The 27,679-nt window shown below is 36.7% G+C and overlaps 1 protein-coding gene across 2 annotated transcripts; it reads left to right on the top strand.

The window, feature by feature from the left end:
* The first annotated feature begins 143 nt into the window (after window positions 1–143).
* rasa2 (RAS p21 protein activator 2) lies at window positions 144–27,679 on the top strand. Of its 2 annotated transcripts, none has more exons than XM_077611404.1 (24): window positions 144–365; window positions 4,675–4,798; window positions 8,885–8,988; window positions 9,061–9,155; window positions 10,158–10,234; window positions 12,609–12,692; window positions 13,371–13,443; window positions 13,566–13,642; window positions 14,088–14,189; window positions 15,465–15,618; window positions 15,823–15,971; window positions 16,276–16,390; window positions 16,516–16,590; window positions 18,584–18,707; window positions 19,710–19,816; window positions 20,470–20,553; window positions 20,781–20,858; window positions 20,951–21,024; window positions 22,358–22,464; window positions 23,770–23,849; window positions 23,946–24,154; window positions 24,465–24,568; window positions 25,534–25,714; window positions 25,783–27,679. In XM_077611404.1, exons 1-24 carry the CDS (start codon window positions 308–310, stop codon window positions 25,811–25,813), a joined length of 2,466 nt encoding a protein of 821 aa, XP_077467530.1. In that variant the 5' UTR covers window positions 144–307; the 3' UTR covers window positions 25,814–27,679. The 2 variants fall into 2 exon arrangements, with proteins under 2 accessions (XP_077467530.1, XP_077467531.1); XM_077611405.1 differs by lacking the exon at window positions 144–365 and adding an exon at window positions 681–837.

Here is a 27,679-nt window from a genome sequence, read left to right on the forward strand (position 1 = left end):
ATGAATAAAAACAGAAATGCATTGGTTATGGTTCCCATAAAAATAACCTTTACTTTTTAAATATGATTTAAATCAGTCTTCCATTGACACCGATAGACATTCAAATCATTTAAACTAGGAGGGCTTTTTCAATTATACGAAAGTTCTCTTTTGAAAGGCAACACTGTGCATGCAGTGTTAAGGAGCCTGACGTAACGCGGTAGTGGGGTTGGTTCTCTCCCACTCTGCCTGCTTGCCTGCATTCATAAACCAATATGATAAAGCCGCGCTGAATATACCGGAGCAGCGACAACAGTCAGCGCTCACGATGGCGGAAGAGGACGACGCAAGGATTCGGATTCTACAAAGCCTGCGTGGTAAAATTTGTAAGTTCGCCTTCGTTCTTGATTCATCTTCTGTCTCGAACCGAGTGAATGCGCGGGGGAAGAAGCTATAGCTAAAGCGGGAGTTAAAAGCCGTAGAGGGGCGCGGCGGCGGCGGCGGTGGGCTACCTCCAGTTGGGGGCAGAGATAGCCTGTGCATCGGCTTCTTCTGCCGGCTGTTGGTTATCGTTAAGGTAACGTGGCGTGCTAGCTTCGGCTACTAGCTGCGGGTGATTTCATTCATGAAACGCGTTCCCATTGAGATGTCGTCAGCTGTTCAAATAGGGCAATTAATTGGAAACGGACCTCCCTTGATTATTTGGCCTCTTGACTTCAGGTGCTTCGTTGGCCAAAATCATATTTCAAGGCAAATTAGGCTAGCCACATACCTAAGTTACCGTGGCAGTAAGTAGCTAGTGTTAGCGTTGACGTTTGATGAAAAGTTGGAGAAAAAAAAACACAATTCTGACAGTCGGTGAGTCAAGAATCGGTCAAATAAATGATTTAGAAGTTGACAGATAGCTGCACTCGGCCTACAGTTATAATTAGACTTATAATAATAGTATTTAGAAAACACAAAACTTAGAATGAGGGATTAGTGTTTCATTGTTGTTTTTTTAATATGACATTATTCAGCGTCTTTTAACAAAAACCTGCATGAAAATAGTTGATTTTTTTAAACACAATTTAAACATTCTTTTAGTTTCAGTTTCCCTTCCGCTTGGGCTGCGGGGGTGCTGGAGCCTATCCTAGCCTGTAGGTGGAGGACACCCTGAATTGGTTGCCAGCCAACTGCAGGGCACAATGAGACAATAAAAAACATTCCGCTCACTCATACCTAAGGGCAATTTAGAATGTTCAACCAGACTACCATGCATGCCTTTTGGGTTGTGTTTTTTTGCGGGAGGAAACCCAGAGTACCTGGAGAAAAGCTACGCCAGTACGGGGAGAAAATGCAAACTCTGAACCCTCGATCTCAGAACTGTGAGGTGGACATGGTAAACTAGGGGTGGCGAACACGTGGCTCTCGAGCCGCATGTGGCTTCCGGTCAAAATGAATGTGGCTCTTTGCTTCTTATCGTATTTTGTATAGACTCTGCCTTGTTTCATGTTTCTCAAATTTTTATTCTCTCCTAAAACAAACAATAAGTACGGGGTAGAAAGTGTTATGGTGAATAATATGGTTTTAATTGTGTGTTTTTGTGTGTGTCTCTGTTTTTGTGAATAATATAGTTTTACTTGTGTTTTTGTGTGTGGTGTGACTGTTTGATTATCACATCAAGAAATAAACATCTTCGCCAAAATTTAAATAAGATTGTTTACAAATTAACACTTGTCAATTTTGAAGTAATTGTTATCTTTGCAAAAACAAAAACAAATTCATTTATTGATTCATCTTCTCTTCTGATTATCCTCACAAGGGTCTTGAAAAAAATTAATTAACTGTAGGTACATAAAGTTGAACTATTCTGTCAAATATGTTAAAGAGAAAAGTTTAAACATCAAGCATAAAAAATATCACCCTTTAACCCTAGTTCAAGTGACTATTTTTGTTTAGAGATATTTAATAAACAAAATAAAATTAGAAATTAATAAAATGCTAACCAAAAAAAATTACAATTTGAATAAATAAAAAGAGAAATGCATTGATTATGGTTCTCATAAAACTGGAACCTTTTTTTTTTAAATTAAAAAAAGGATTTAAATCATTGCCTTCCATTGACACCGATAGACATCCAAATCATTTAAACTAGGAGGGCTTTAGATGAGAGTGCAATTTTTCTGTGGTGTCTTGATACAAAATGCTCGTATTCCAAATCATCCTTCCTGAAACTAATGTAAATGCTATTACTGTATATTTCAGGTGCCTCCAAAAATAAAAATGCTACATTATACTTCTTATTAATATAAAGTAATCGTGTACTTGGTAACAACTTGGTACAAATATGCGTCCATAGTGCACAGGTATCGGGTACATATTGGAATTAGAGCCACATACAAAATGCCAGGTTGGATTTGCAAACACTAGAATTGGACTGTTCACATTGCATGAAAATATCAACAGATGTGCAAAAAAAATCAAAATTGACCTGAGGTGTCATTCTTTCACTAGGACATGGACCACTTATTTATTTATTACTTATTTATTGATTGTTTAAAAAAATATTTATTGAATATTTCTCAGTTTGCTTGTTGTTGTTACTTGTGCACTTTGTGGTGAAGCTTTAAATCTCATTATGCTTGTATATGCTTGTTGACAATAAAAAGCATTCAATTCATTTATTGGTTAAGCACAGTCAAATCAACATAGCTACAAATGCAAAGCTTCAATCAACATCATTGTTTAAAACAATTGTTTTCATTCAAATGTTTCATGAACAAAATCGTAAAAAAAACAAGTTTTGTATTTTCTCTTGCTTTGGGTGAAAAGTAATTTGTGTTAAATGTGTGACAAATATATCAAAGTAACAGAATAAACTCTTGAATCTATTTGTGGAACGAGTTGCATTTTCAGCAAATATCCTATTGTCTCAAGAATCACTCTTGTATCATCTTGAAATTGTTGGATTGCACAACCTCGTTAAATGGTGAAAACATGATACCGCTGCAAGATAGAGTAGGTTTAATCTTGTATATGAAATGTCTCATCATGTGATAACATTTTGATCACAGAACACCAACAGTTGTTTTACCTAAATTAAACAGCTTGAAGTCTCTTATTAAAAAAAGGGTTAGCTATTTTACAAACTGACGGTATGTAGCACTTGAATTGAGATTTTTTGGGGGGAGGGGGGTAGCAAGTTTGTGGTACAGAGGCTGAGAACAGCTTGTATCTTAAAACAACTCGTATCAGGTCGCAAAGCTATAATTTAAAGACATTCTGAGGGCCGTTTTCTAATACTGTTAACGTGGCTGGATGAAACATTTTATTGTTTGCTTGGCAATGCAGTTTTAGCACTTCACCAAATGCACAATGTTGTATTTTATTCTGATCTCCCAATATAATTTTGTTTTAGATATCGTAAAATGGTTTCACAATTGGTAGATTTACGGTATTTTCTCGCGTTTGGCCAGACAGAGTACGTTTAACTACCGGTAAAAGGTAAAATGGCAGTGCCCCGAGAAGCCGTACCCTTGATTCAGTCATCATTTTTTTAGTTACAAACATGGCTTATATGCGAGAAAATACAGTAGTTATTAAAAAAATTTCAGCCACTGTTTTACCGGTTTGCTGTATTATAGCAAGATTGTCGTAGTTTCACGAGGTGCACGATCTTCTGATGTCTGTCACATAGCCCTGACTACTAGGCTAATGGGACCTTTGCTATAACGAAAAAATGTAAAAACTCAAAAGCATAGGAGTATAACAAGAAAGTAAGTCTCAGTTTCACTAGTATGAATTAATCCGTGAAGCAGAACCAAATAGAGGAACTATAATGTCATGTAACTCATTTTGGCATCTTATGAAACGGCATTCTTCCACATTGACCCATTGTTCTTTTTCTTCTTTCATGCAAAATCCTTAAATGATCGCTAATCATTGAGAGTATAATTTAAATTAGCCATTACACGTGTGACACATTGTTAAATCAGATGAAATGGAAAATAACATAAGGAACAGGTTTGGTTGTGGCTCATACAGATGGATGTTTTAATGGTTTCAGATGTTAACAAGAACATAATGATGCAAATAGGGTTTAACTGACAGGTAAAATATGGTTGCAGAAAGTAGGTCTGTGTGTTGCAAATCATTGTTTCGACACTAATGGCTTTGCTGAGGAAGTCTGTGTTTCATGTTTTCTAACCACATGATTCTCTGTCGTACTTGTATCTTAAATGAATTGCCTAGTCATGCTCTCTTATATGGTCTTTTTCACCTTTATAAACATTATCCAAAAGCATACATTTCCAAAGGACAAGGCCATAAAGTTGTATGGCAGTTGTCAGTCAGGTAACGCTTACAGTAACCAAAGAAATAAGCATTTCGATAACTGCAGAATAGTAAATTTTGCCAGAGGATGTCCCTTAACAACAGTTGCTAAGACGTATGATTGGTCAATGGTGTATTTGGGGCGCAGTTTGCGAAATGTCAATTGATTAACCAGCCCTGATACAATACCTTAAAAATTGACAGTGCTAGAATATACTTTACCAAATTTCAGTGTGATCCATCCACGAATACGGGAGACATAGATTTAAAGAGGATAGTGTACAGACCATTGGATTTGCCACATTATTTTTTGAATGATGGATGGTAATGCAAAGAAGTCTGTTTCTGATATTTAGGGATGTGTTTTTTATTGTGATGCAGGTGAAGCTAAGAACCTTGGTCCAGTCTCAGGCCCTAACCGACAAAGGGATCTTTGTACCTTTTGCACCATTTGTTTGGATCAAGAGGAGGTCTTCAGAACCAAGGTGTTTGAAAAAAGTGTCAGGTAAGCAGGTTAAATTCTTAATGTTAGGAATTGTCTCAAAGCCATGTGTTATTCTTATCTTTTAACTTTAATTAGTGGCCATCTACATAATGCGTATACTGAATTTTAGTAATTATGATCGGTTTACACTATCTTTTATGTCTGTGTTATCTTTTGTTCGGACTAGGTGCCTACTCATGTTTACTTTCCCACAAATGATTAGATACACTATAAAAGAAATTATTAAATTAAATTGGCACTTTCTTGATTAATAGCTTTTTTATTTTCCTGGAAACAAAACAAACCTGAACCGTTTATTGACTCCTATTTATTTTTTACTGCATGCACGTCATTGAATGGCAAAATTTAAATATTCCAGTTTAATAACTTTACTCATGGTATTATCTTTAGTTGGTACCTGCTCCCTACTCTTGTTTATTCTCCCATAAATTATTAGACACTAACAAGACTTAATGAAGTTCACATTTTAAAATGTGTTGTAAGGCAAAATTGAAGGATCGCAATTAAAGCTGGGCGATAAAACAATATCAATAATTATCGTGAAATAATTTTTGTCAATATTAAAAACTTTCGATAAAAATTTGATAATCTTAAACTGCAATTAAACCACCCGAGCACCACATAGAGTGGGGGCGTTGTTGCAAGATGAACGCTAGTTCCAGACCAACGCTCGGGAGAAGAGGATGACGAGCTAACGTGTTTTTCGCATGTTAGCAATAAATGCTAACGCAAAAGGACAATAACCCAGCCAAATGAAGCGATTATCATTTGAGAAGACAAAACCGACCCGACCCACCAAAAGATCCAAGTGAATTCTCCCTGGCGCTTTCTTTCTTTCTTTCTTTTGCCTCATACCTGTGCAAAGATCAGCCTGATCGAAAATGTCCTTAACCCACTGTCCTCATTTACGACATCCTTTAGGACAGTTTATAATCTTTTTTAACAAGCCATTTAAAATGTTATAAAGAAACAGAAGAAACAAGTGGACATTTTTTTCATACATTTTAATCCAAAAGTCATTGATGGAAAGGTTTCAGAACAAATGTCTGACTCTTGTAATATGGGTCTTCTATAGGTGTTTCAAATCAGCTGTTTTTTTTTCTATTCAGATTTCCGATGTGGGTTAGAAGAATTATACACTGTGAGGAAGTGGGTCCTCCCACGCTAACCCTATATTTTTCCCTCCACTGCCTGTCTCTGTTAAAGCCATTAATATTAACCCATAATTCTTCCTCTGTTTATTTTAGTTATTGTTCCCTCACTGTCTGTTTTGTAGTTGAATACTACTTGTGATGTTTTTTTTAAGTATGAAGGGAAGTGAATACCTTTTGGCAATAGTTGTACAGGGTAATTATTTCCTTAATTCTTTGAAAGCCTGTATGAAAACGAGATGGTGCCGTAGCATAATACCAGATAATGTTTGCTTAGAACGGGAGACAACTTAGGCACTTTTGTGTTTCATCCTAAGCAAGTCACCTTTACTAAATGAATCGGGCAAACTAAATAGAAATGAAAATAGTTTATAAGATGTTTCATTCTCTCCAGTGAAATATGTATGAAACATTCATGTTGAAGTTTGTTCTTTAGAATTAACTAAAGGATAATTTTATAAGTGTAACCTACAACAATGTAAAACTAATTTAAACAAGGGTTCATGTTGTATTTTATATTACCAGTAGGCTTTTTTAATTACTATGTTCTTTCATTCAGCTTGTGTGGGGGATGCTGGAACCTATTTCAGCTAACTATGGGTAGGAGGTAGAGTACACCCTGAACTTTGCAGGTCACATCAAGACAAACAACTTTTCACACTCACATGCATGCCAATGGAAACTTTAGAGTGTTCAATCAGCCTAGTAGGCTTGTCTTTTGGCTGTGGGAGGGAACCAGAGTACCCGGAACCCACGCAAACAAATAAGTAACATGCAAACTCCACAGAGGACACCCGGAGCTTGGGAATATACCCTCGATCTCAGAACTGCGTGTAGGCTGAACCACCAAGCTGCCTCCTTGTGCATTATGTTTAAAGTGTAAATCATGGCTTTTTATAAAATGTTATGTTCTTGCAATAAATGTATATACACGCAGTCGTCGACTTACGCCTGCATTTGGTTTTGATAGACCAGTGAAGTGATCTGGTAGTTTGTCGATCCATGGTGTGTCATTTAGACCTATTTTGGTTCTTTAAAAAAAATCTTTTTACTTGTACATTTTTGACCACTTTATGTTCTTTTTAAGTACAGAATATTGTATTCAGAAGAGAGAAATCTGCTTTAATTTTGTCGCCATCTCGAGGTGGGGTGATAGGACTAAGGGCTCAATTATACGTATTCTCAAGCATACTAGTAAATTTGACATCTACGATGTGACGGATCTTGGTGTACTCATGACTCACAAGTTTTTTTCCCCGGATGTTGTTTGCGCGTTTCTTGCGAGAGCCTCCGTGATTTCTTCTGTCTGATCACAGGAAACATTCACAACTTGTACATTTTGGCCTGAGACATTTTCGTAGTCGTGAAGCACCAGCGTCCAGTGTTTTTCCTGGATGAGTAGTGTGTATATACTGTACCATTTATTAACGCTACTCTGAGCAGTTAGAAGGCAGTTAGACACTGAAGCTGCATCATCTTCTGGATGGTCCTTTAAGATGTTTGTGCTGCAGGCAGTGCAAATAACTGTCATACGCAACACTTGCACTGCATTGTCATGAATCATGACTTTGCGGTGATGAAGTGGAACAGAAAAAACCCAAAGCAAACACAAACACGATAACGTGAAAAGTCCAAAAAAGAAGCCAAAAGGAGAGAACAACAATGAGCAGGCTACTCAGCTGAAAGTTTTGAGTTAGTATTAGCCAGACAAAGAGAGATGCCTTGAAAACCAAGAAGAAAAAGAATGCGACAATATTAAAGGAAAAAGAATTGGCAGAACAACAACTGCAGTTTAAACTAAAAGAATTAAATTAAATGCCAATATAGTACAATGAGATTTTAAACTTCATCATGAAGTGCACACAAGTAATCATGTAAAATTATATACAATAAAAACAAAGTGAGGTTGGACTAAAGTGATTAGCAGCAAGTGATGGAAGTAGCCAGGGTGTTTTAGTGGAAGTACAATATGAAAAATTTGCAGTGCTAAGACTGAAGTAAATGTCTGACAACATAACTTATTGATATCCATCATTATGACATTTTATAGCACAGTGACAGTTCTTAAGTAAAACAACAGAATGATCAACTGGAAAATGTGGATACCCTTAACCTGCATAGCAGTAAAGCAAGAATTATTTACCATGATGCCCTGTTAAACCTAATATGACCATTATGAGAGTGACAATTCTGAATGTAATACATCTGCTCCTAATTAGACCTTACACAAAGAGGTGAATTGCCTAATTGGTCCTAATTTGGGGATTTTCACTTGGGGTGTAATCTGTTAAATTGGAAGAATTTTACACATTCACTGTTGTGTTTTGATTTATTTTAAAGATACTATAAATTTATGTTATTATACAAGTGCTATAGTGACTACTTGTCATTCTTTAGTGTTGTTCCATGAAAAGGTATTATAATGAATGTGCCTTACAGAAAAATGTTACATACCATATAAGTATTCGGTCATAATCATTTGTCTCATGATTACTGTATTTTTTAAATTATTATAATTCTTTTTAATGAGCTAACAGTTTGTTTGAAGGACAGTATCGTATTCAATCGAATAATGCTAGTTGAAGCACATGCCATATCTCAGCTGTTGCTAAACATACCAACATCCATTTTAGGTTGTTTTTGAGAATAGACAAAAGACCATTTAAGATTCCATTATAATTTTCTGAAGTCTCAGTTGCGTCACCATATCAATTATGATCACTTTTACATAATAATAACAGAATGTATCTGGTGAATATGCCCATTGCAATGGTGTTTTTACTGTATGGGGTTTGGCCAGTTCGATGAAGAACATTGTAAGATGAAGTTTATGAGGCTACAAGCTCCAAAAAGTTCATCTTTCTCACACTGGTAAATTTTTTTTTAGCCAACGCTGGCTTTTGTTTTTAAATTAAATATGTGCCTCTATCTACAGCCCTTTCTACGGTGAGGACTTCTACTTTGAAATTCCACGGCCATTTCAGTGTTTATCATTTTATGTTTATGCCAAGAGTGTTTTCCAAAGGGATTTAGCAGTTGGTAAGTCACTGTTTATCTCTAGTTTAGCATTGTAAAGTTCTCGTCGAATGCATTCTTATTTTGTCTTTTCAGGCAAGGTGTCAATTCGAAAAGATGACTTGTGCAAATACAAAGGGAAGGAGCACTGGTTTAGCCTTCATCCTGTGGACCCAAACTCAGAAGTTCAGGTAAAAGTCTTTCAGAAAGTAGTTCATTTATTCATTCACCTTGTTAGGTTCGAGTTAGAATGTATTGTATTTAACATTTCCTTATGGACATAAAACATTTCCAGTCTGAATATGATTATAAAACGTTTTAATTTGAGCATATCACTCAAAAGAACAGATAAAGTTCACTCCGTATACATAGGGCAGCATTGACGAGGAAGTCATTTGTTTGCAACATTTGCAAATGTCCTCACTGAGGTTTTTTGATTTCTTATTTTTCTCTTTTTTTGTATGTGCTGTTTTAGGTTTATTTTCGTCCAACTATAATGGCTATTCTGCTGCTTCACCAATTTACTTGGACACATTCATCTGAAAATAACTACAATAAGTGTTCGGAGAATTGTTTTAATGCTTCCTATTTGGATCTTTGCACATGGAACCTAATGGTGGTGTTTGCTCCGATGCAAATAACTATGACACTAAAATTAATCTAAGGAAAATTGAGACATTTTTCTGTCATCGCTAAAATAGGGCACGAGTAAATTATTTAATTTGCTTGTAATGTACTTTTTTAAAGTACTTAGACTTATGCAGGACTCAAGTTCAATCATGCCATAAAAATACTGAATTGGAAAGACAGGTTGCAAGTGTGTGGGTGTTTTGTTTGTCTCTCTCACTCTTTCTGGCACTTCCGAAAGCCTTCACCACATCCGATCTTTGTGAATGGTGACAAAATCCACAGCTGTGGTGGCTGTGATCACACACACACACTGTACCTCATGTAACCTTAAATGCTGTGACATAAAGCACAAGATACCCAAGAGAAATGTGACAGATCACACACAAGTAATATCACTCAGAATGTTGTTAAATTACAATAATATATATAAAAAAGGCTGAAAGGCTGTCCATTATGTTTCATAGACTTAAATAGAAGAATAATGAGTACTGTGCGCCAAACGGAAACGGAATCATAGCTGATTTAACTTTTCACCAGCCCCACCTTGTCCTTCTGTCTAACAGGGGAAGGTTCATCTGGAAATGAGACTAAATGAAGTGATCTCAGAGAATGGCTCAGTGGGTCAGCATTTACTTGTGCAGTGAGTATTTGGAATCCAAACACTGGGATCTTCAAACCTGTTTTTCCCCAACTATTTGAGAGCTTACAGAATGATATTCATTGAATATTTTTGTGATTGTAGTTTTGGGGGGTTGGACAGCTGTAATGCATTATAGAGGTCTACACCACTATAAACGATCAATTGTTTAACACACATTTCTTTGCTTAGAAAATAAGCAACAAATGTGGGTCTCAGTGGGCATGGGGACACTACTGCTACTACTGATAAAATGATTTGGGCACTGTAATGGTGTCAATATTTTTTTTATTAGTCAGTAAGCAGTTAATTGATCATTCCAATGGGAAATGTATTCAATACCACAAAATCAAATTCAGGGAAATCTGTCTGGATTCATAACCAAATACTTTGATTTTCACAGTCGTCTGTCTTGGTTGGTGTATTTGGGGCAGAAAGGAGTTTATATTTTTAAGTGATTGATCAACAGATTACCTCAAAATTGTATTATCTGAATTTTGTAAATTATCTTAGCGCATCTTTAGGCCGCAATTAATATATGATGAATGTCATTTTGGCTCTATATTGGTGGCATGGTGGGATAGTGGTTAGTATGTTTGCCTCACAGTTCTGAAATCAAGGGGTTCAATCTGGCTTTGGCCTTCCAGTGTAGAGTTTGTTTTCCCCGTGCCTGCTTGGGTTTTCTCCAGGTACTCTGGCTTATTCCACAGCCCAAAAACATGCATGGAGGGCTAATTGAACACTCTAAATTACCCCTAGGTGTGATTGTGAGTATGAGTGGCTGTTTGTCTCAATGTGCCATGCAATTGGCTGGCAAACAGGTCAGGGTCTATAGTCTTCCCTCAATTATTGTGAATTCACTTCTTCGCGATTTTTTCTGCTATTAATTATTATTATTATTTTTAAGTTGATAAAAATGTGAAAATCTATGGAAGCGGAAGCCACTCCCCTGTCTTTCGCTTGCTACTAGGACTCCGCATTGAAAAAAATATATATAATAGGGGTGACCCTACTTTGCGATTTTTCGATTATCGCGGCCATGTCTGGTCTACATGAACCGCGATATTCGAGGGATTACTGTACGCTGCCTCCTGGCCATAGCTGTGACCCTCAGGAGGATAAACGACTGATGGATTTGCTGCAGTTTTTAATTTGTTTTTGTTTGTTGAGATTATCAAAGCACACAACACATGGTACACTCGACTGTTAAATCCCTTCTTTTTTTCATTTAAAAAAAAATTAAAAATACTTGTGGGTAGGCTTAGGTTACCAGGTGACAAAAACATCCCCAGCTTGGTTTGCGCTCTCATTTGGTGACCAGGGCTTTCAAGTTTAAGTAAGGTTTTATTTTCTGTTGCTGTCGTTCTTTTTCTTTCAATTTATATATTTGAATTATCACCTGCTCACTTTCCAATGCAGTGATACATTAATGACTGCAGTCGTAAAATAAAAAGGTTTTGGCTCATAAATTGTTACGGTGCACATCTTGATGTCATAGAGTAACTAATCACTTGAGATCGTCATAGCATCCAAACAAAAAAAGTGTAGTGGATTTAGAAATAGACAAAGGACACTTGGAGGAATATTGTCATGGTGCTGAGGAAAGTTGTTCACCACCAACCTGGCCTTCTCTTAGCATGTCTTCTCCCTTGTGGCCTCACTTAGTACAGGCCTGAATTCATTCTTACTCCCCAGTGACCTTTGCTTAGCAGCCACATCCTGTTTAGGGTTCTTACAGGGTCTGTCTGTTTTCACCTAAAACACTTTTGAAACAAGTCATTGCTCTCTGGTCACCACAACTCATACAGAAAGGTAAAGCATCACTTTTAATTGGCAATCACACTACAGTAGTACTTCGATTAATGTGGACCAGACATGGCCGTGATAATCGAAAAACCGCAAAGTAGGGTCACCCCTATTAAAAAAAATAAATAAATAAAATTAAAAAAAAAATCTTCCTTGCTGAGTCCTAGTAGCAAGAGTGGCTTCTAGTTACGAGTTTCAGCATGGAGTTTCACATTTTTATAAACTTAAAGAAATTAATTTTAAAAATTAAAAATATTTCCCCAGAAAAAAATCCACGATGTAGTGAAGGCGCGAAAGTTGAAGCGCAAAATAGCGAGGTATTACTGTACTACTTTATCCATGTATGTTTCTTTTTTATTCTATTTTTTTACAATCTGATTGGTGAGTAAAATGAGGACAATCAATACAAAAAAATATTTTATTTTTATTGTGTACATTTATAGTAATTAATGTTCCATGTATATTAGTGTAGAATAGCTTTGAAATCCTTGTGTATTTTTGGATTAGCATAATATTTCTTTTTTTTTTTTTTTTTACAATTGTCCCTGCACTTTCTTTGTCATATCTGCAGAATAATAGAGTGCCAGGGTTTGCCGCTTATCAGTGGGCAGATCTGTGATCCGTATGCCACAGTGTCACTCATTGGACCTGCAAGGTAACATTAAACACATTTGTATTGCATGAGCCATCTTTTTATAATTTTGAAATATAGTTGCAGGCTGTCACATGATTTTGTGAAAATCTATTCAAAAATTTCAACACCTTTCAACCTCTTTTTTTGTGTTTCATATTACATTATATGTCCTACTGAGATTGAGTAAGGCAGATAATAATATATTGTTTGTTTGTCTTCAGGTGAAATTTTGAAAAAGAAAAGTGTATATGTATATATGTTTATACTATATATTGTGTATATGTATATATGTTTATACTATATATTGTGTATATGTATATATGTTTATACTATATAGTATGTGTATATGTATATATGTTTATACTATATAGTATGTGTATATGTATATATGTTTATACTATATAGTATGTGTATATGTATGTGTTTATACCATATAGTATGTGTATATGTATGTGTTTATACTATATAGTATGTGTATATGTATGTGTTTATACTATATAGTATGTGTATATGTATGTGTTTATACTATATAGTATGTGTATATGTATATATGTTTATACTATATAGTATGTGTATATGTATAGTATATGCATATACTATACAGTATTTGTATGTGTTTTTTTAGCTTACTATTTATTTTTCAAACAAGGAAACAGTTTTATTTTTTTGTGATAATTTTTATGCTACATTGCTCTTCAGGTCTGACCAAAAGAAAACAAAGGTTAAGAAGAAAACCAGCAACCCTCTTTTTGAAGAGACTTTCTTCTTTGAGGTAAATTTGGAAACTTTTGTAACACAGTCCTGTTACAGGTTTGCAATGTTTCAGCCACAATGTTATTATTTTTAAATAAATAAAAAAATATTAGTTTTCATAAAGACCATTTTCATCTTCAGATTACACGCTCGAGCAGCTACTCCAAAAAGTCACATTTCCAAGTCGAGGAAGAAGACATCGAAAAACTGGAGATCAAGTTAGTTTATTTTCATCCTGTTTTTACATTTGTATGTCCTTTTCAAAATTAAAGGTTTCCTATCAAGTATATAACACATATATGACACAAGTACAAAAAGAGAATTTGCATCGAGTATGTACTGTGCTGATAGAAAGCCTTGGTTTCTGGTTAAGGATATGTGGGGCTTCAGTCCAGTGGACCCATAGCAAACAGGGTAAGACTAGACTAATTCAAAGGTATACCTTTATGCATGGTTTAAAGTTTTTGATTTGAAGTGGCACTAATGCATGATTAAATGATTGGCCCTTATGAACAAAGAATAAAAGCAGCATTAAAACTACCACATGAAATTGGGATTTTTTTTAGTTTTTAGTTGTGCATTCTTCATGATAACTTTGCATGATTTGCCTGTAATATACTTATATATGTCATATGTCCCGTCTTTTATCTTGTACATTTACAGAGTTGATCTGTGGAATAATGAAAATCTGGCTCAAGATGTCTTTTTGGGGGAAACACGGGTGCCTGTCAAGATACTGCAACATAATCACATCCACAAAGCCTGGTAAAAAAATATCCACAACAAATGCACTTTACATGTTAAAGGCTTGATGCATGGGTGTATTCCTCTGTTATCAACAATATATCAATATGTTGTATGTAATGAGAACCATGAAAACTAGCCATAAAACAGAATTGTAATTCCCCCTTTTTTGTATAAAGAATAAAAGAAAAGTTTTGTGACAAATATTAACACGTGTTACCAAAAGATTTTATTTAAAACTGCCGTCCCACCTACCATATTTAATTCAGTAAATAAAATGGTAATGCAGTTGACCAAATGGCTGTTTAAATTATTTTGATCATCAAAACATAAAAATCACATAGTGATCTGAAAAGACCCAAGAAACTCTTGACATCTGTCAACATTGCCATGGTGATGAAGAAGTGCTAAGCTAACATAACCAACACCCAATAAACTTATGAATCATACATTTTAGACTCATGCTAAGGACTTTGTTTATTACACCAAGAACGCATGGAAACCACACATAAATAACAAAGTGGGCTACTTTTTAAATTCGAAAACCAATCCTCTGTTTGGCAAGACCAATGAGAATGAGTAAAATTTAAACTAGGACTGCACTGATTTACTTTTAGAAGGTAAATGCTACATTTGCCAAGTTTTAACGTGGCTGTGTTGTTGCTTTTTATAACTAACTTTACTTACAGTATACGTGCAAAGTAATCAATTCAACGCGAGTAAATGCATTGCATCTTTAAATCACTTCACGGAAAGTGTTTACAAATCTGAATAATAAAAATACTCTTAATGGTGGTAAAGATAATCTTAACGGACTGGAAACCTGTTTGGAATAAATAACACAGATGTTTCAGATGTTATTCATAGCGTGCATACAGTTTATGAATCATTTTATTTCATAGCGTTTTCAAAAACAATAGTAGCTACTTCAGGGTTAATTCCCTGCAAATCGCAATTTTATTTATTAGATAAGCAGCACACAACATGAATGAATGTTTTATTTCATTTTCATACAGACTGGCAGTTGATGTTTTGACTGCTTAACTCGTATTGCATCATGATTCATGAGGCAAGAATGTTGATACAGTACATTCTACATGTGTTGAATCCGGTTAGTCATAGTTCATACAGTCTCTACCTGTTTTTGTTTTTGGGTTGTTGGCTGTGTTTTTTTTTCCTTCCAAGTGTCTGTCTTCGAATATATTTACCTCTGTAATTCACGGGATTTAAAGATATTCATTTAGTTTATAGTCAAATCACAACATGAAAATATTAAGTCTGTATGATTTTTATCAGGTATCTTCTTCAACCTAAAGGAAACGGAAGCAAGTCGAAATCTGACGATTTGGGATCATTGCGTTTAAAGCTGGCCTACATAGAAGACACAGTGCTGCCATCTGGCTGCTATAGTCCACTCTGCAACTTGCTGCTCAAATCCTCTGATATTAAGGTAGAATAATGAGAACTTAAACACTATTTTTGTGAAATAGGTTTCTGCAACCTAAAACAATCAATGCTTTTAGTTCCTAGAATGTTAGATGGTATCGGTTTCTTCACCTATTCCTTTTCCCACAGAATCCCCCATAAAGTCAAATCAGTGTACATATTTCCATTATTCTCCCACTAACCTTAACTTTCACCTTCATCTTGCCAGCCTATCTCTGCCTCAGCAGCACACATCCTGGGTGACATTTGCAGAGAGCGATACGAAGCCGTTCTCCCCATGGTTCGATTGCTGTTGCATCACAATCGCTTTTTGCCTTTTGTCTCTGCTGTGGCAGCGTTGGAGTTAGACCACACTCAGTGAGACCTTTTCACACTTACTGCACAAATTCACACTATTGTCACTGAAACCATGATCAATGAGGCCTTCCATTTGTACTGCTTAATATTTCCTTTTTCTTTGTATATGTGATTTTGTGCTCGTCATTTTCCTCAAAGTTGTAAAAGCTTCACAGCTACAATGGTCTGAGTCTCAGTCAAATTATTGAAAACTTTAGTTGTCCAGACAAACACTCATTAATCCAAACCAAATCTGGAAAATTTTACACTTCTAGCAAACGATGGGAAGCAGTCAAAATAATTGTTATAATTTGTGTTTAAACAGGGAGGCTAATACTATCTTTCGTGGCAACTCACTGGCAACACGCAGCATTGATGACATGATGAAGATTGTGGGAAAAAGTTACCTTGCTGTTACCCTGAAGCCTGTAATAGATGAGGTAAGATTACACAATGCGGGATTTTAAGATGTCATCAAGTTTTAGATTGCTGCTTGAATAGCTGGAATGTTTTGAACAATATTTTGTGTCTGATTGTTTTATCAAAAATGTCTTTATTTTTATAGATATGTGAAACCAACAAAACGTGTGAGATTGACCCCAATAAACTCAAAGAAGGAGACAATGTAGAGGTCAACAAGGTAATTACTTTGTCAAGAAACTGTGACTAATTTGAGCTATCTGTTGACAGTTAATGAGCATTAGTGCCAAACCAGTAGTATTTTACTAGAATGAGAGTAATTATTTTAGCAGAAACGTTTTCTGTATTTCAGGTTTAATGGGAGTGTGCAAACTTACAAAAAAAAATCCTCACTATTACAAATGCGTGTGTTAATTGAAAGGTGTTACAACTTTATTTGGATTGACACATCCATCCTTTATCTGTAAGGCCTATGCTGATAATGGGCAGGATGCAAGATACACTGAGAACAGGTTGTCTTCCATTCAAAGGGCATGAACTACAGCAATTTATACCTGTCCTAGTTGTGAACAATTTGACGCTCTGAATATATAATGATTGACCTAAATGAATGTGAATATTTATCAGATTTTTTTTCGCCATTGTCTCTCAGATGATTTCTTACACCTTTCCTCCCCTGGGATTCACTTCCATGTCTGTAAAAGCTATCATATGGCCACACGCTTTTTGGGAGAAATATACAGCATGTTTTTTGCTGAAAAACATAGCAGCTAATGAGCATGATGAGTGTATAATGTCTGGAAGTAAGACCTTAATTGATTTTACTTGTTGCTGTTTGCTACCAACATCTTTAGACACAGTAAACACGTGGGTCTTTCCTGATGTCCCACTGTAGTCACAGTGAAGCAAAAGCACCACAAATACTTCATTATATATTAAATTAGGCTTTAAGAGACATTATACAGTCATACCTCTACTTACAAAGGCCTCTTGGTACAAAATGTGCAAGTTACGATTTTTTTTTATATGCAAATGAGTGACTCGTGATACGAAAAAGATCCAAGTTACGAAATCCCCCAAAAAGTAAATGCATTTCCTTATCCATTATTTTATTTTGAAAAGATTGTCGTGGCTGCATTGTTTTTCACTTTAAAATGCTCTCATTTCTATCTCCTATAATAACAATAAACGCTTTCAATTCAATTGGCTGTCTCACAACAACCACTATCCATGTTTCAAGATTCTCTCTTACATACCTGTCCACCTTGTCTAAATGCTCCCTTATTAATTATTGCAATTCCGTTTATTAAGCAATTAAAATCCCTACAAATGCAACGCGGCACATATTTTCTCTCTCACACACACACTGCACACGTAAAAGTGTAAAATGTAGTACAAAGTGGACAGCTTTTGGCCCTGGTAGAACGGGCTCTTGCCGCCATCTGGCGGACAATCACGGTCATTATGTCTCCCATAGTAACGGCCCCAGAGGGAACTATTTCAGCAGTGCAGGGCACATTTTCATATGCTTTATTTATTTTAAGACATTGATAAATCATTTCCTTATAATGTTATCTCATTTCTGTGTTTCCTCACATCTTTCATTCAAAATTGGGACACTTTGACCAATTTTCAAGGGTAGTTGTGTGAGGACCGTGGAACGAATTAGAGAATTGACATATAAAGTACACCTACTTACGAAATTTTCAAGTTACGAAAAAAGTTCTGGAACCAATTAATTTCGTAAATACAGGTATGGCTGTATTTAATTGTGTCTCTCTGCTTTTTTGTCAATACATTTACTTAATATTTTGGGTTTTTTTTTGTCCGCAAATACATGCTGACAAAGAATCACATCTACACCTACTATAGTGAATGTGCAATTGCACTCATTCTAGTGCTTTAAAAACATGTTTCGAAGGGTCACACAAAACCAAACTCACCCTGGCATCAGGGAGGCCCGTACTGTGCTTTTTGGGAAGGAATGAAATACACTCACATCCGAATCTACTGACAATTTATGTTGCTCGCGTATGAAAACCTGCAGTTTGGCCTTAAACATTTTATCTAAAATATTCTGCAACATACGTATTACGTAACTATTCGCTAGGTATTAAAACTTTCTTTTCCGTTTGGCACCAATACTCATTCCTATTCCTGTTCGCAAGCATGTGTTTATAAAATTATATAAATGCACTTTTTCCGCTCTGTAGGAGAATCTACAGTTTTATGTACAAAAGGTCTTCTCATCAATCACTCAGTCTAATGCCAACTGCCCTCCATCAATGTGTGCTGTCTTCAGGTTACTGAGACAATTGGCCAGCAAGCGTTTTCCAGGTAAGTATTCTCTGTTCATCTGGAAACCCTTCAAAATAACTATAAAACAATTGTGTTCTCGTAAAGCCCAGGTTTAATCCATATCTTGATATTGGCAAAGCAGAATCCATCTACAGAAAATGGTTAATATATTTTTATTTGGACCTTGACTGCAATAATGGAGAAAATGATAGTTTTATAAAATGTTTCCAAAATAACTAATAAAATAATCATTTGCAAGGAGGTGGTAATAAAAACTGAAGTCCTAGTTCTATGCTGTGTTAATCTCAAGATTTCCTAATACAGTGGTACCCCGAGATACGAGCTTAATGCGTTCCGGGACTGAGCTCGTATGTCGATTTACTCGTAAATTTTGCATGCCAATGCGCTCGTAACATAACATAAACAAATTTAAATGAACTTGGATTACGATGCAGACTCTCAAAAATACATTTAATCTAACCTTACACTAAACTTAATTCTAATTTTGTTTTACATTTTTATACCTTTGTTGGCTCTATTTGCCCCGCCTCCACCCTGACTTTCAGATGCAACCTATCGAGGGTTGTTTGCTTTTGTCTTCCCTTCAAAATATTCCTAAAATGATGCACACAAATGTCCTCACAATAGGATAATAACGCACGACCACTTGCCAACTTGCCCGGGAAGTAGTACTCCTCTCGTATTAGCAAACAAGCTCCGCCATTCGCACTGACTAACGGGAAAATAAAAACACTGAAAAAAATGCAACGCTCGGCCCAGTGCTCGTGGAGACATTACACGAGGGAGTTGCGACCAGAAAGACAGTGCCCATGATGTTCTTATGAGCAGCCTCTCGCGTCCGCTGTATGCTCGTATATCAAAATTTGTCTCGTATCTCAAGATAAATATTTGCTCGAAATTTTACTCGTATCACAAATTGCTCGTATGTCGGGGCACTTGTATGTCGAGGTATGACTGTATTGAATTGCAATAAGAATCATATTAACTATATTTTTGGAAACGTGTGTTTTCTCTTACCAGATGATCCTAATGTCCAGTACTCTGCTGTGAGCAGCTTTGTGTTCTTGCGGTTCTTTGCTGTCGCCGTTCTTTATCCACACTCTTTCCAGCTGCGCTCACATCATCCTGTAAGTTCTCATAATTGTAAGCAAGCATCTATCGCAGGGGTCGGGAACCTGTGGCTCGCGAGCAAGACATGTCTATTTTGGTGGGTACATTTGGCCCTCTCCTGACCTGTAAGTTAAGATATGGAACCCGCTGTGTAGAGAGCTGAGTCCCGAACAGACCAATATTAGCCTTGCGTTGGCACACAAAAGTGGCGCCGACACTCATTCTGATGCCTCTACATTGACCAATGGTAGCCTTGCGTTGGCACATCTCTGTGTTCGCGTCATTACCTCGAATGCGCTCAATTGAACAATAGGACCTTCACGTTGGCACATCAAAATTTAAATGGTGTCGTCACTAACTCTAGCACTGCTTTAGTCGTAATTTTTCGTTTCATTGGAATCCCTTGCGCGTTCAGCATATACTCATTGATTAACAACAGCATAACAATGTTATTGAAAGAATTTAGATACTTGTACTTTGTGTTTAAATGACATAAAATGCACGCATTTATTTTCACTTTAAAAACTTTCTGGGTATGTCTCTCGAGGAATTACATTTTAAAAATATGAATTGTTTATAGCTCGCTTGGTCAAAAAGGTTCCCAACCCCTGATCTATCGAGCTGTCTAAATACTAAGAGCCTTATAATAATGATACTCACTTGATTCTAGGATCCTGAGATATCACGCACACTCACGCTCATTTCAAAAACCATCCAGACTTTAGGAAGCTGGGGAAGTTTGTCCAAAAAATTAGTAAGTACCATTGCTCTAATGTAATTAGATTTGATTATAGAAACAAACACATTGATTCGTGGGGAATAAGGGTGGTTTTCCACAGTAAGCTTAAAAGGCAACGTTGAACAAAGAACCAATGTTTTGCATGATAGCACATTTTAAAAGACAAAAAATGGAATGACAATATTGTTTTAATTCACTGATAATTAGAGTTATAAAATGACAATGCAATTTCTTTTCTACAGTCTAGTTTCAAAGAATCATTTATGTTTGATTTCTACAAATCATTCCAAGAGGATAAGTGCATTGTTAAAGTAAAAAAGGTACATTTTTCTGCAAATGTTATTCTTCTCTATAGTCAGCTTTTGTTTTTTATTAATTTCACAACTGAAACAACTTTCTTTTATGGCTGTAGTTCCTTGATGAAATATCTTCAAATGTCAGCAAAGAGTCAAGTGGTTTAGAAGATGCAGTAATTTTAAAGGAGGGGTGAGTATTCATTTTAAAATTGGAGCTGGCAGTTTGACTGAAACTTTTGGCAGTATAAAATGAACTCTTAACATAATCTTGGACATTGCCCATGAATTCAAAACCATGTTTTCCTTAAAGATCCCATAAAGTTATATTTATGAGTTTCTTACGAGTTTGAATGAAGAAACCTGAGTTATCCCAAAAACTTTTTTACCCCTTTATTCTGATGGGCTTTTGGCTAAAAGGTGCTAAATGATGCCAACAAATTCCTGGCATCAATCTGGCCCTCACCCACACTATAAGAGCACAGTAGTTCATAAAGTGGTCTTTCAGTGCTATTGCAACTCCCCCATTCATAATGAATTGGCAATCAAGCTATGTGTACAAATTATAACCTCCCAAAATGCAGGTACATCTTCCCTCCGTGGTATATTCTACCTTATTTGGGCTTTTCTGAAAAAAGGCACGTCAAAATAGCTGGGCCACAACACAAAGTGGTTGTGTACTACAACGCAGCGTATAAGGACAAAATATTAGTGCTGTCAGGGAAGCCACAGAGGATGGGCCTCTTGACGAGCACTGCCCAGGGAGCCTTTAATGAGGCCCGACCTACCTCATTAAAGGTGTCACTTGTCTTGCAGCAATTCCAAGCAGGAAAAAAAACATCTACCTGTACATCAACCCAGCTAGGTGCATAGTGCAAAACTGGCCGACACTTGGTGTCTCAGTCAACTAGAATTTCACAAACAGCCCACTAAATTTCAACACGGGCAGCTTCTTTTGTAGCTCGGAACCGAAGTTGAGCCGGTGAGCTGAGAATTGCTTAGAAGGAAAAAGGCAGGGCACATTTACTTACTGTAATTAACAGCTGGAAGACGTCTTGAGCAAAGTCCTGCGATTGAAAACAAGATATATTTTTCATAGACTTGCCAATATTAATACATTTCATTCATTCATCTTCCATACTGACCATCCTCGAAAGAGTTGCGGGGGTTGCTGGAGCCTAACCCAACTGCCCTCAGGCAAAAGGCAGACTACACCCTAGAATGGTCGCCAAAGAGGCATACAACCAATCACACTGCTGGCAAGTGGGAATCAAACCCAGATTGCCCGCACCACAGTCAGGCGGAAGAACCACTGCACCACCTGGCGGCAAATAAATTTTATCCATGCCAAATTAGCAGTATTAGCAGCAGTATATAAAAATAGTCTTTTCTGCAATTTTAAAATTTTCTCGACATTTTTCATCAATTTATAGGATCTTTAAGGAATCTGATCATATTTAAAGTACAGTTTACAAACTACATAAGATGCCACATTAAAATGAAAGGAAGTGGTGGTGACTCTTTAGGGAAGTACAGAAGCGGGCTCAGGGGAGAAAACGCCTTGGAAAAAGGAACTTTAAAAAGAGATGGCTTCGAGTGACCAACAGAGAGCTTTCCTTCCACAAACTCAAAGGTAAGAAATATATGGTGTTGTTAAAACGTATTTGCACACTCCTTTGTCCCACCCACCCCCATTTATATCACGCAGTATTCATTTCATTAAACAAATTTTAATATCACACAGACAACCCAAAGAAATACAAAAGGCCATTTCTAGATGGTTAATATATTAAGGCACAAAATTCCAAACCTATCTGTTAAAAAAGTAATTGCCTTCTTGAAACTGATAAAGGAAGCATCTTTCTTTTCATCCTTAGTTAGAGTTTTTAATGTAGATCACAAAAACGTAGTCTCGCAAGTACAGTGGTACCTCAAGATACGAGCTTAATTCGTTCCGGGACTGAGCTCGTCGGATATTGGATTGGAAAAACATTTTTATTTGTTCTAATTCGCCATCTATTAACAAAGTAACAAATAACTAGTGGTTTAATAGTACTAAAATGTGTTTAATAGTACTAAAATTAGACAGATTTCGCGGAGGGGAGAAAGAGGGACAGAAAGGGGGCGGGGCTTTTTGCACGGCAACACACTCGTAACATAACATAAACATATTTAAATGAACTTGTATTACGGTGCAGACACACTCAAAAATAAATTAAATCTAACCTTACACTAAACTTCATTCTAATTTTGTTTTAAGTTTTTATACATTTCTTCTCCGGCGTTGGCTCTATTTGCCACGCCTCCACCCTGACTTTCAGATGCAACCTATTGAAGGTTGTTTGCTTTTATATTCCCTTCAAAATATTCCGAAAATGATGCACACACATGTCCTCACAATAGGATAACGGACGACCACTTGCCAACGAGAAGTAGTATATACTCCTCTCGTATTAGCGATCGCTCCGCCATTCGCACTAACGGGAAAAAAACACTGAAAAAAATGCAACGCTCCGCCCAGTGCTTGTAGAGACATTACACGAGCGAGTTGCGACCAGAAAGACAGTGCCCATGATGATCTTATGAGCAGCCTCTCGCGTCCGCTGTATGCTCGTATATCAAAATTTGTCTCGTATCTCAAGATAAATATTTGCCCGAAATTTTACTCGTATCTCAAATTGCTCGTATGTCGGGGCTCTCGTATGTCGAGGTACCGCTGTATATCAGATGCGATGGTACTAAGAATGTAATTTCTGACATGAGACTAAATGTGTCTTGCAGTTCTTAAGATAATGAAGTCAGTAGTCTAATATTTCTCATTGGATTGGATTGGATAACTTTATTCATCCCGTATTCGGGAAATTTCGTTGTCACAGTAGCAAGAGGGCGAGGATGCAGGAATAGATGACAATACATGACAATGTATTCTATGTTTTAGGAAAAGAGGCCTTCATCATCGATGTGAAAAATATCCAGGCAGTGGAGAAACTTGATGAAAGTGCCTTTAACCGTAAAAATGTAAGACAATGTCTGTCTGATTTTCAACCATTATTTTTCCCTCTAGGTGATCATAGAAGAAATTGTAACAGAATGGCAATATTTCTGGTTTGTCAGATGTTTCAGGTGGTTCATGCAGAGAAGCAACTCTATGTGCAGGCAGGAAATTGTGTAGAAGCCTGTGAGTGGCTGGATGTCCTGGGCCAAGTCACCCGCTGTAATGACAGCCGTTTGGCCACCTATCATCCATCCACCTACAGCGGTGGATCGTGGCAGTGCTGTCAAAGCCAAAGTTGCAGCTCACCAGGCTGCAAGCCCTGCACCATGTGAGTCATTTTTTTCACATTTGCACTCCGCCAACAAATGTACTTTCTTTACCTATGATTTGCTGATTTGCTTATGCCACCGTTTAAAACAAACGCCCAAAAAGTTAATGACTGTATGCACCATTGTTCTTTTGTTGGAAAGTTGTACCAAATCTTGGAACATGTTAGCGCTTCACACTCCATCTCCAAATGCAGAAGATTGTGTTTTTCTTTTGTTAACATATGTATCAGTGTGTATGACTCATTTCCAGTTTCCACTCCCACATCATTGCCGCAGTCTTAGCAAATCAGTTGATCTGTACTGTTACAGCACAATGCAGGCCAACTTGCAGCTTGACATCGACTGTGATCGGGAAACAGAACGGATTTTCTCCCTTCTCTCTGCGAATGACGCCAAGCTGCAAAACATGGAGGGTCAGTGTCTAAGCTTATGCAGTCAATCGACAGACTGCATTCACTGGGAAAAAAAAAGTTGCATAAGACGCGGGTACCATTCAGGTGTGGGAAAAACTTCAATGCCAAACAGGAGCACATAATGCTTGTGTGGTATTATTTATTAACATTCATGACCAGGGATTTACAAAATATTTTGTTTTAGATAGAGCCGCAGTGGGTGCAAGAATTCATTCCAACTAAACAAGACAATACCTTTTCACTCATTTGGTGTCTTAGAAGTGTAATCGGTTGATTTCAGTCAGGTGTCCCTTGTTTTAGCACAAACATTTATTTTCACCACCCTGTCAAGGTCTCGGGATGTGAATGGTGCACTCCCAGTCCCAGCACGGCAACACACTCGTAACATAACATAAACAAATTTAAATGAACTTGGATTACGATGCAGACACACTCAAAAATAAGTTTAATCTAACCTTACACTGAACTTAATTCTAATTTTGTTTTAAATTTTTATACCTTTCTTCTCCCGGGTGTGCTCTTTTTGCCCCGCCTGCCCCCTGACTTTCAGATGCAACCTATCGAGGGTTGTTTGCTTTTGTCTTATTCCCAAAATGATGCATACAAATGTCCTCAAAATAGGATAACGCACGACCACATGCCAACGAGAAGTAGTATATACTCCTCTCGTATTAGCAAACAAGCCTCGTGTTTGCACTGACTAACGGGAAGAAAGAAAGAAAAAAACACTGAAAAAATGCAATGCTTCGCCCAGTGCTCGTAGACACCAGAGCGTTGCGACCAGAAAGACAGTGCCCATGATGTTCTTATGAGCAGCCTCTCGCGTCCACTGTATGCTCGCTCATATATCAAAATTTGTCTCATAACTCAAATTGCTCGTATGTCAAGGTATTACTGTACAGCATTCTAAAGTATTTTTAAATCATCTCAAAACATGAAAAGAGCATTATGTCCCTTATACACAGATGCGTGTGCCAGTATGGCAGTATACCAGGGTCCTCAACCAGAGCAGCAGGACTACTCGAAGTTTACCATTCAGGAACCCAAAGAGACCTTTCAGACCCTCAAACAGCTCCGAAACGTCACGGTAGAGCTTCAAAGGCAGCATGAGCTCCGAAGTGACCCAACAGCACAGTATGGCAGTTTGTAAGTATACACAACTGCTCCTCCTCATGGAAACCATCATTCTGTCAACTGTTCTATTCATTTTTAAGGGACAACCCAATAGTGGGGAAAACGTCCTAAGACGTAGGTGGACGTCCCAGTGGAGGAAGCCAACCAACCACGTGTCCAGTTGAAGGAGCCTTGACTCGTAGTCAGCGTTGCAGCTTTGGTGTCTTAAGAACAGGACGTTAACTTGCTCACTTTTTTATGATGCCTCCTCAATTCGAAAATAGATCAACCCCTTTATCGTTATCGTTATGAGGCTGGACGTCATCTCCCCCCGCCTAGTAGGTCTTTTATCAAGAACTTTTCTCTTAGTCCATGTCCACAGCTGTGTGAGTAGGCTGCTATTTTAATTTATTCACTCAGTTTTTTAGGCTGTGAGGATGGATATTCTAAGAGGACTGTCCTAAACACTATGATGGGGATTCAGCATCTTTCCACGTATGAACAAACAAACAAACGTGTACATTTTCCGAGGTAAGAAAAACAAAAGCCAATCTGCCTTTTTTTGGATGTTCTTTCACACGAGGGAGTCAATAATCTAAAAGCACTTTAATATTTTCTCCAAATGAGAAACCGATTACTATAGATACTTGGTGTATCAGCTTTCCCCGATTATGATCAGTTAAATGATCCAGATTTTTTTGTTTTTTGTTGTCAACCCTGTACAGTAACATTTGTAAGTTGATTTTATATTTTTCTTGACCAAATGCAGTTTCATGGCTTTAACTTGAAAAACAAAATTTTATGTATTTTGAATACAACTATTTTAAAAGTGGAAAGAAATGTTATATCTATCTATATATTTGTGTAGTGTGTATGTTTGGAGAACTTTACTTTTTCATTTCACTATCTTTACTTTGTGTTAGACGGATTTTTCTTCAACCCGTTTGTGGCTCAAATGGGTACAAAAACACGTTTATTTCTGGTGTCGTCCACGCATGACGAAGGAAAACCAAATGCTTAGAAACATGACTGCAAACAATCTCTGTAGTTAATTTCTTGGGAGCTCTAATGCACAACAGGAATAGAAAATGTGTCAAAAACTAAAACCTGATATTTGAACCTTTCATAATTTTTCCAATTGTACCAGTGCTTAATAATATGGCTTATCTTTTAGCTACAGTTTATCTATTTTTACTTCAATCGGCATTTCAATGTTAATGCCCAGGATTTTTCATGCAACAATGTTTAAAACTTGAAATTTGTACTATAAGGGATTAAATTGTCCACCATTTTGTTTTGTAGGTTTCATGGAAATCACTGGTTTTTGGTCTTTTGTATTTAATGCAAAAAGAAAAAAAATGGTTTTGTATACCTGCTCGCATCCTTTTCGTACTATTGATTTCGAACGCTGCTCTTTTGATGCATCAACTTCTCTTTTTTGGAGGCTGGAAGGGAAAATGTGACTTGCTGTATTGACATTTCAAACTCAGACACTCTATTATTGCACATTCTTGAAGAAGGGACTCTAGTTTGGAGACTGGTGTCTCCAACTTGTGTACGTTAGCGAAACAGTGAAATTGTGCATTTCATTTCCATTTCTGTTTGTCCATGTAGTACAATTTTAGTTTTAAAACGTGCCTGGACCTTTTTACTGGAGGTTTAAATGGATAAAATGGAACAGCTGTTTTGCCTTATCCTTTAAAAAAAAAAAAAACTTCAGAAGTAATTACAGATTGAGGTCCAATTCCTCAAACATGGGGGAACACCAACTCAAAAAATAATAATTTTGAATCACTATTGTCATTTGACAGAATCCTGCTATTAAAAAATATTAACTTCTGTGCCATTTATTGATTTATTTTTTTATATAGTAGATTATTCAGTCATCAAGATGCAGGTCCTTCTTTCCAATGTCCTTTTTTTCTACAAATATTGTTTTCTGTTTTTGCTCTTTTGTGTCAGTTTAAACTTATGTACAATAAATATATTTCCAAAGTG

Source organism: Stigmatopora argus, chromosome 10 (genome assembly GCF_051989625.1).
Source record: "Stigmatopora argus isolate UIUO_Sarg chromosome 10, RoL_Sarg_1.0, whole genome shotgun sequence".
Classification (NCBI taxonomy): domain Eukaryota; kingdom Metazoa; phylum Chordata; class Actinopteri; order Syngnathiformes; family Syngnathidae; genus Stigmatopora; species Stigmatopora argus.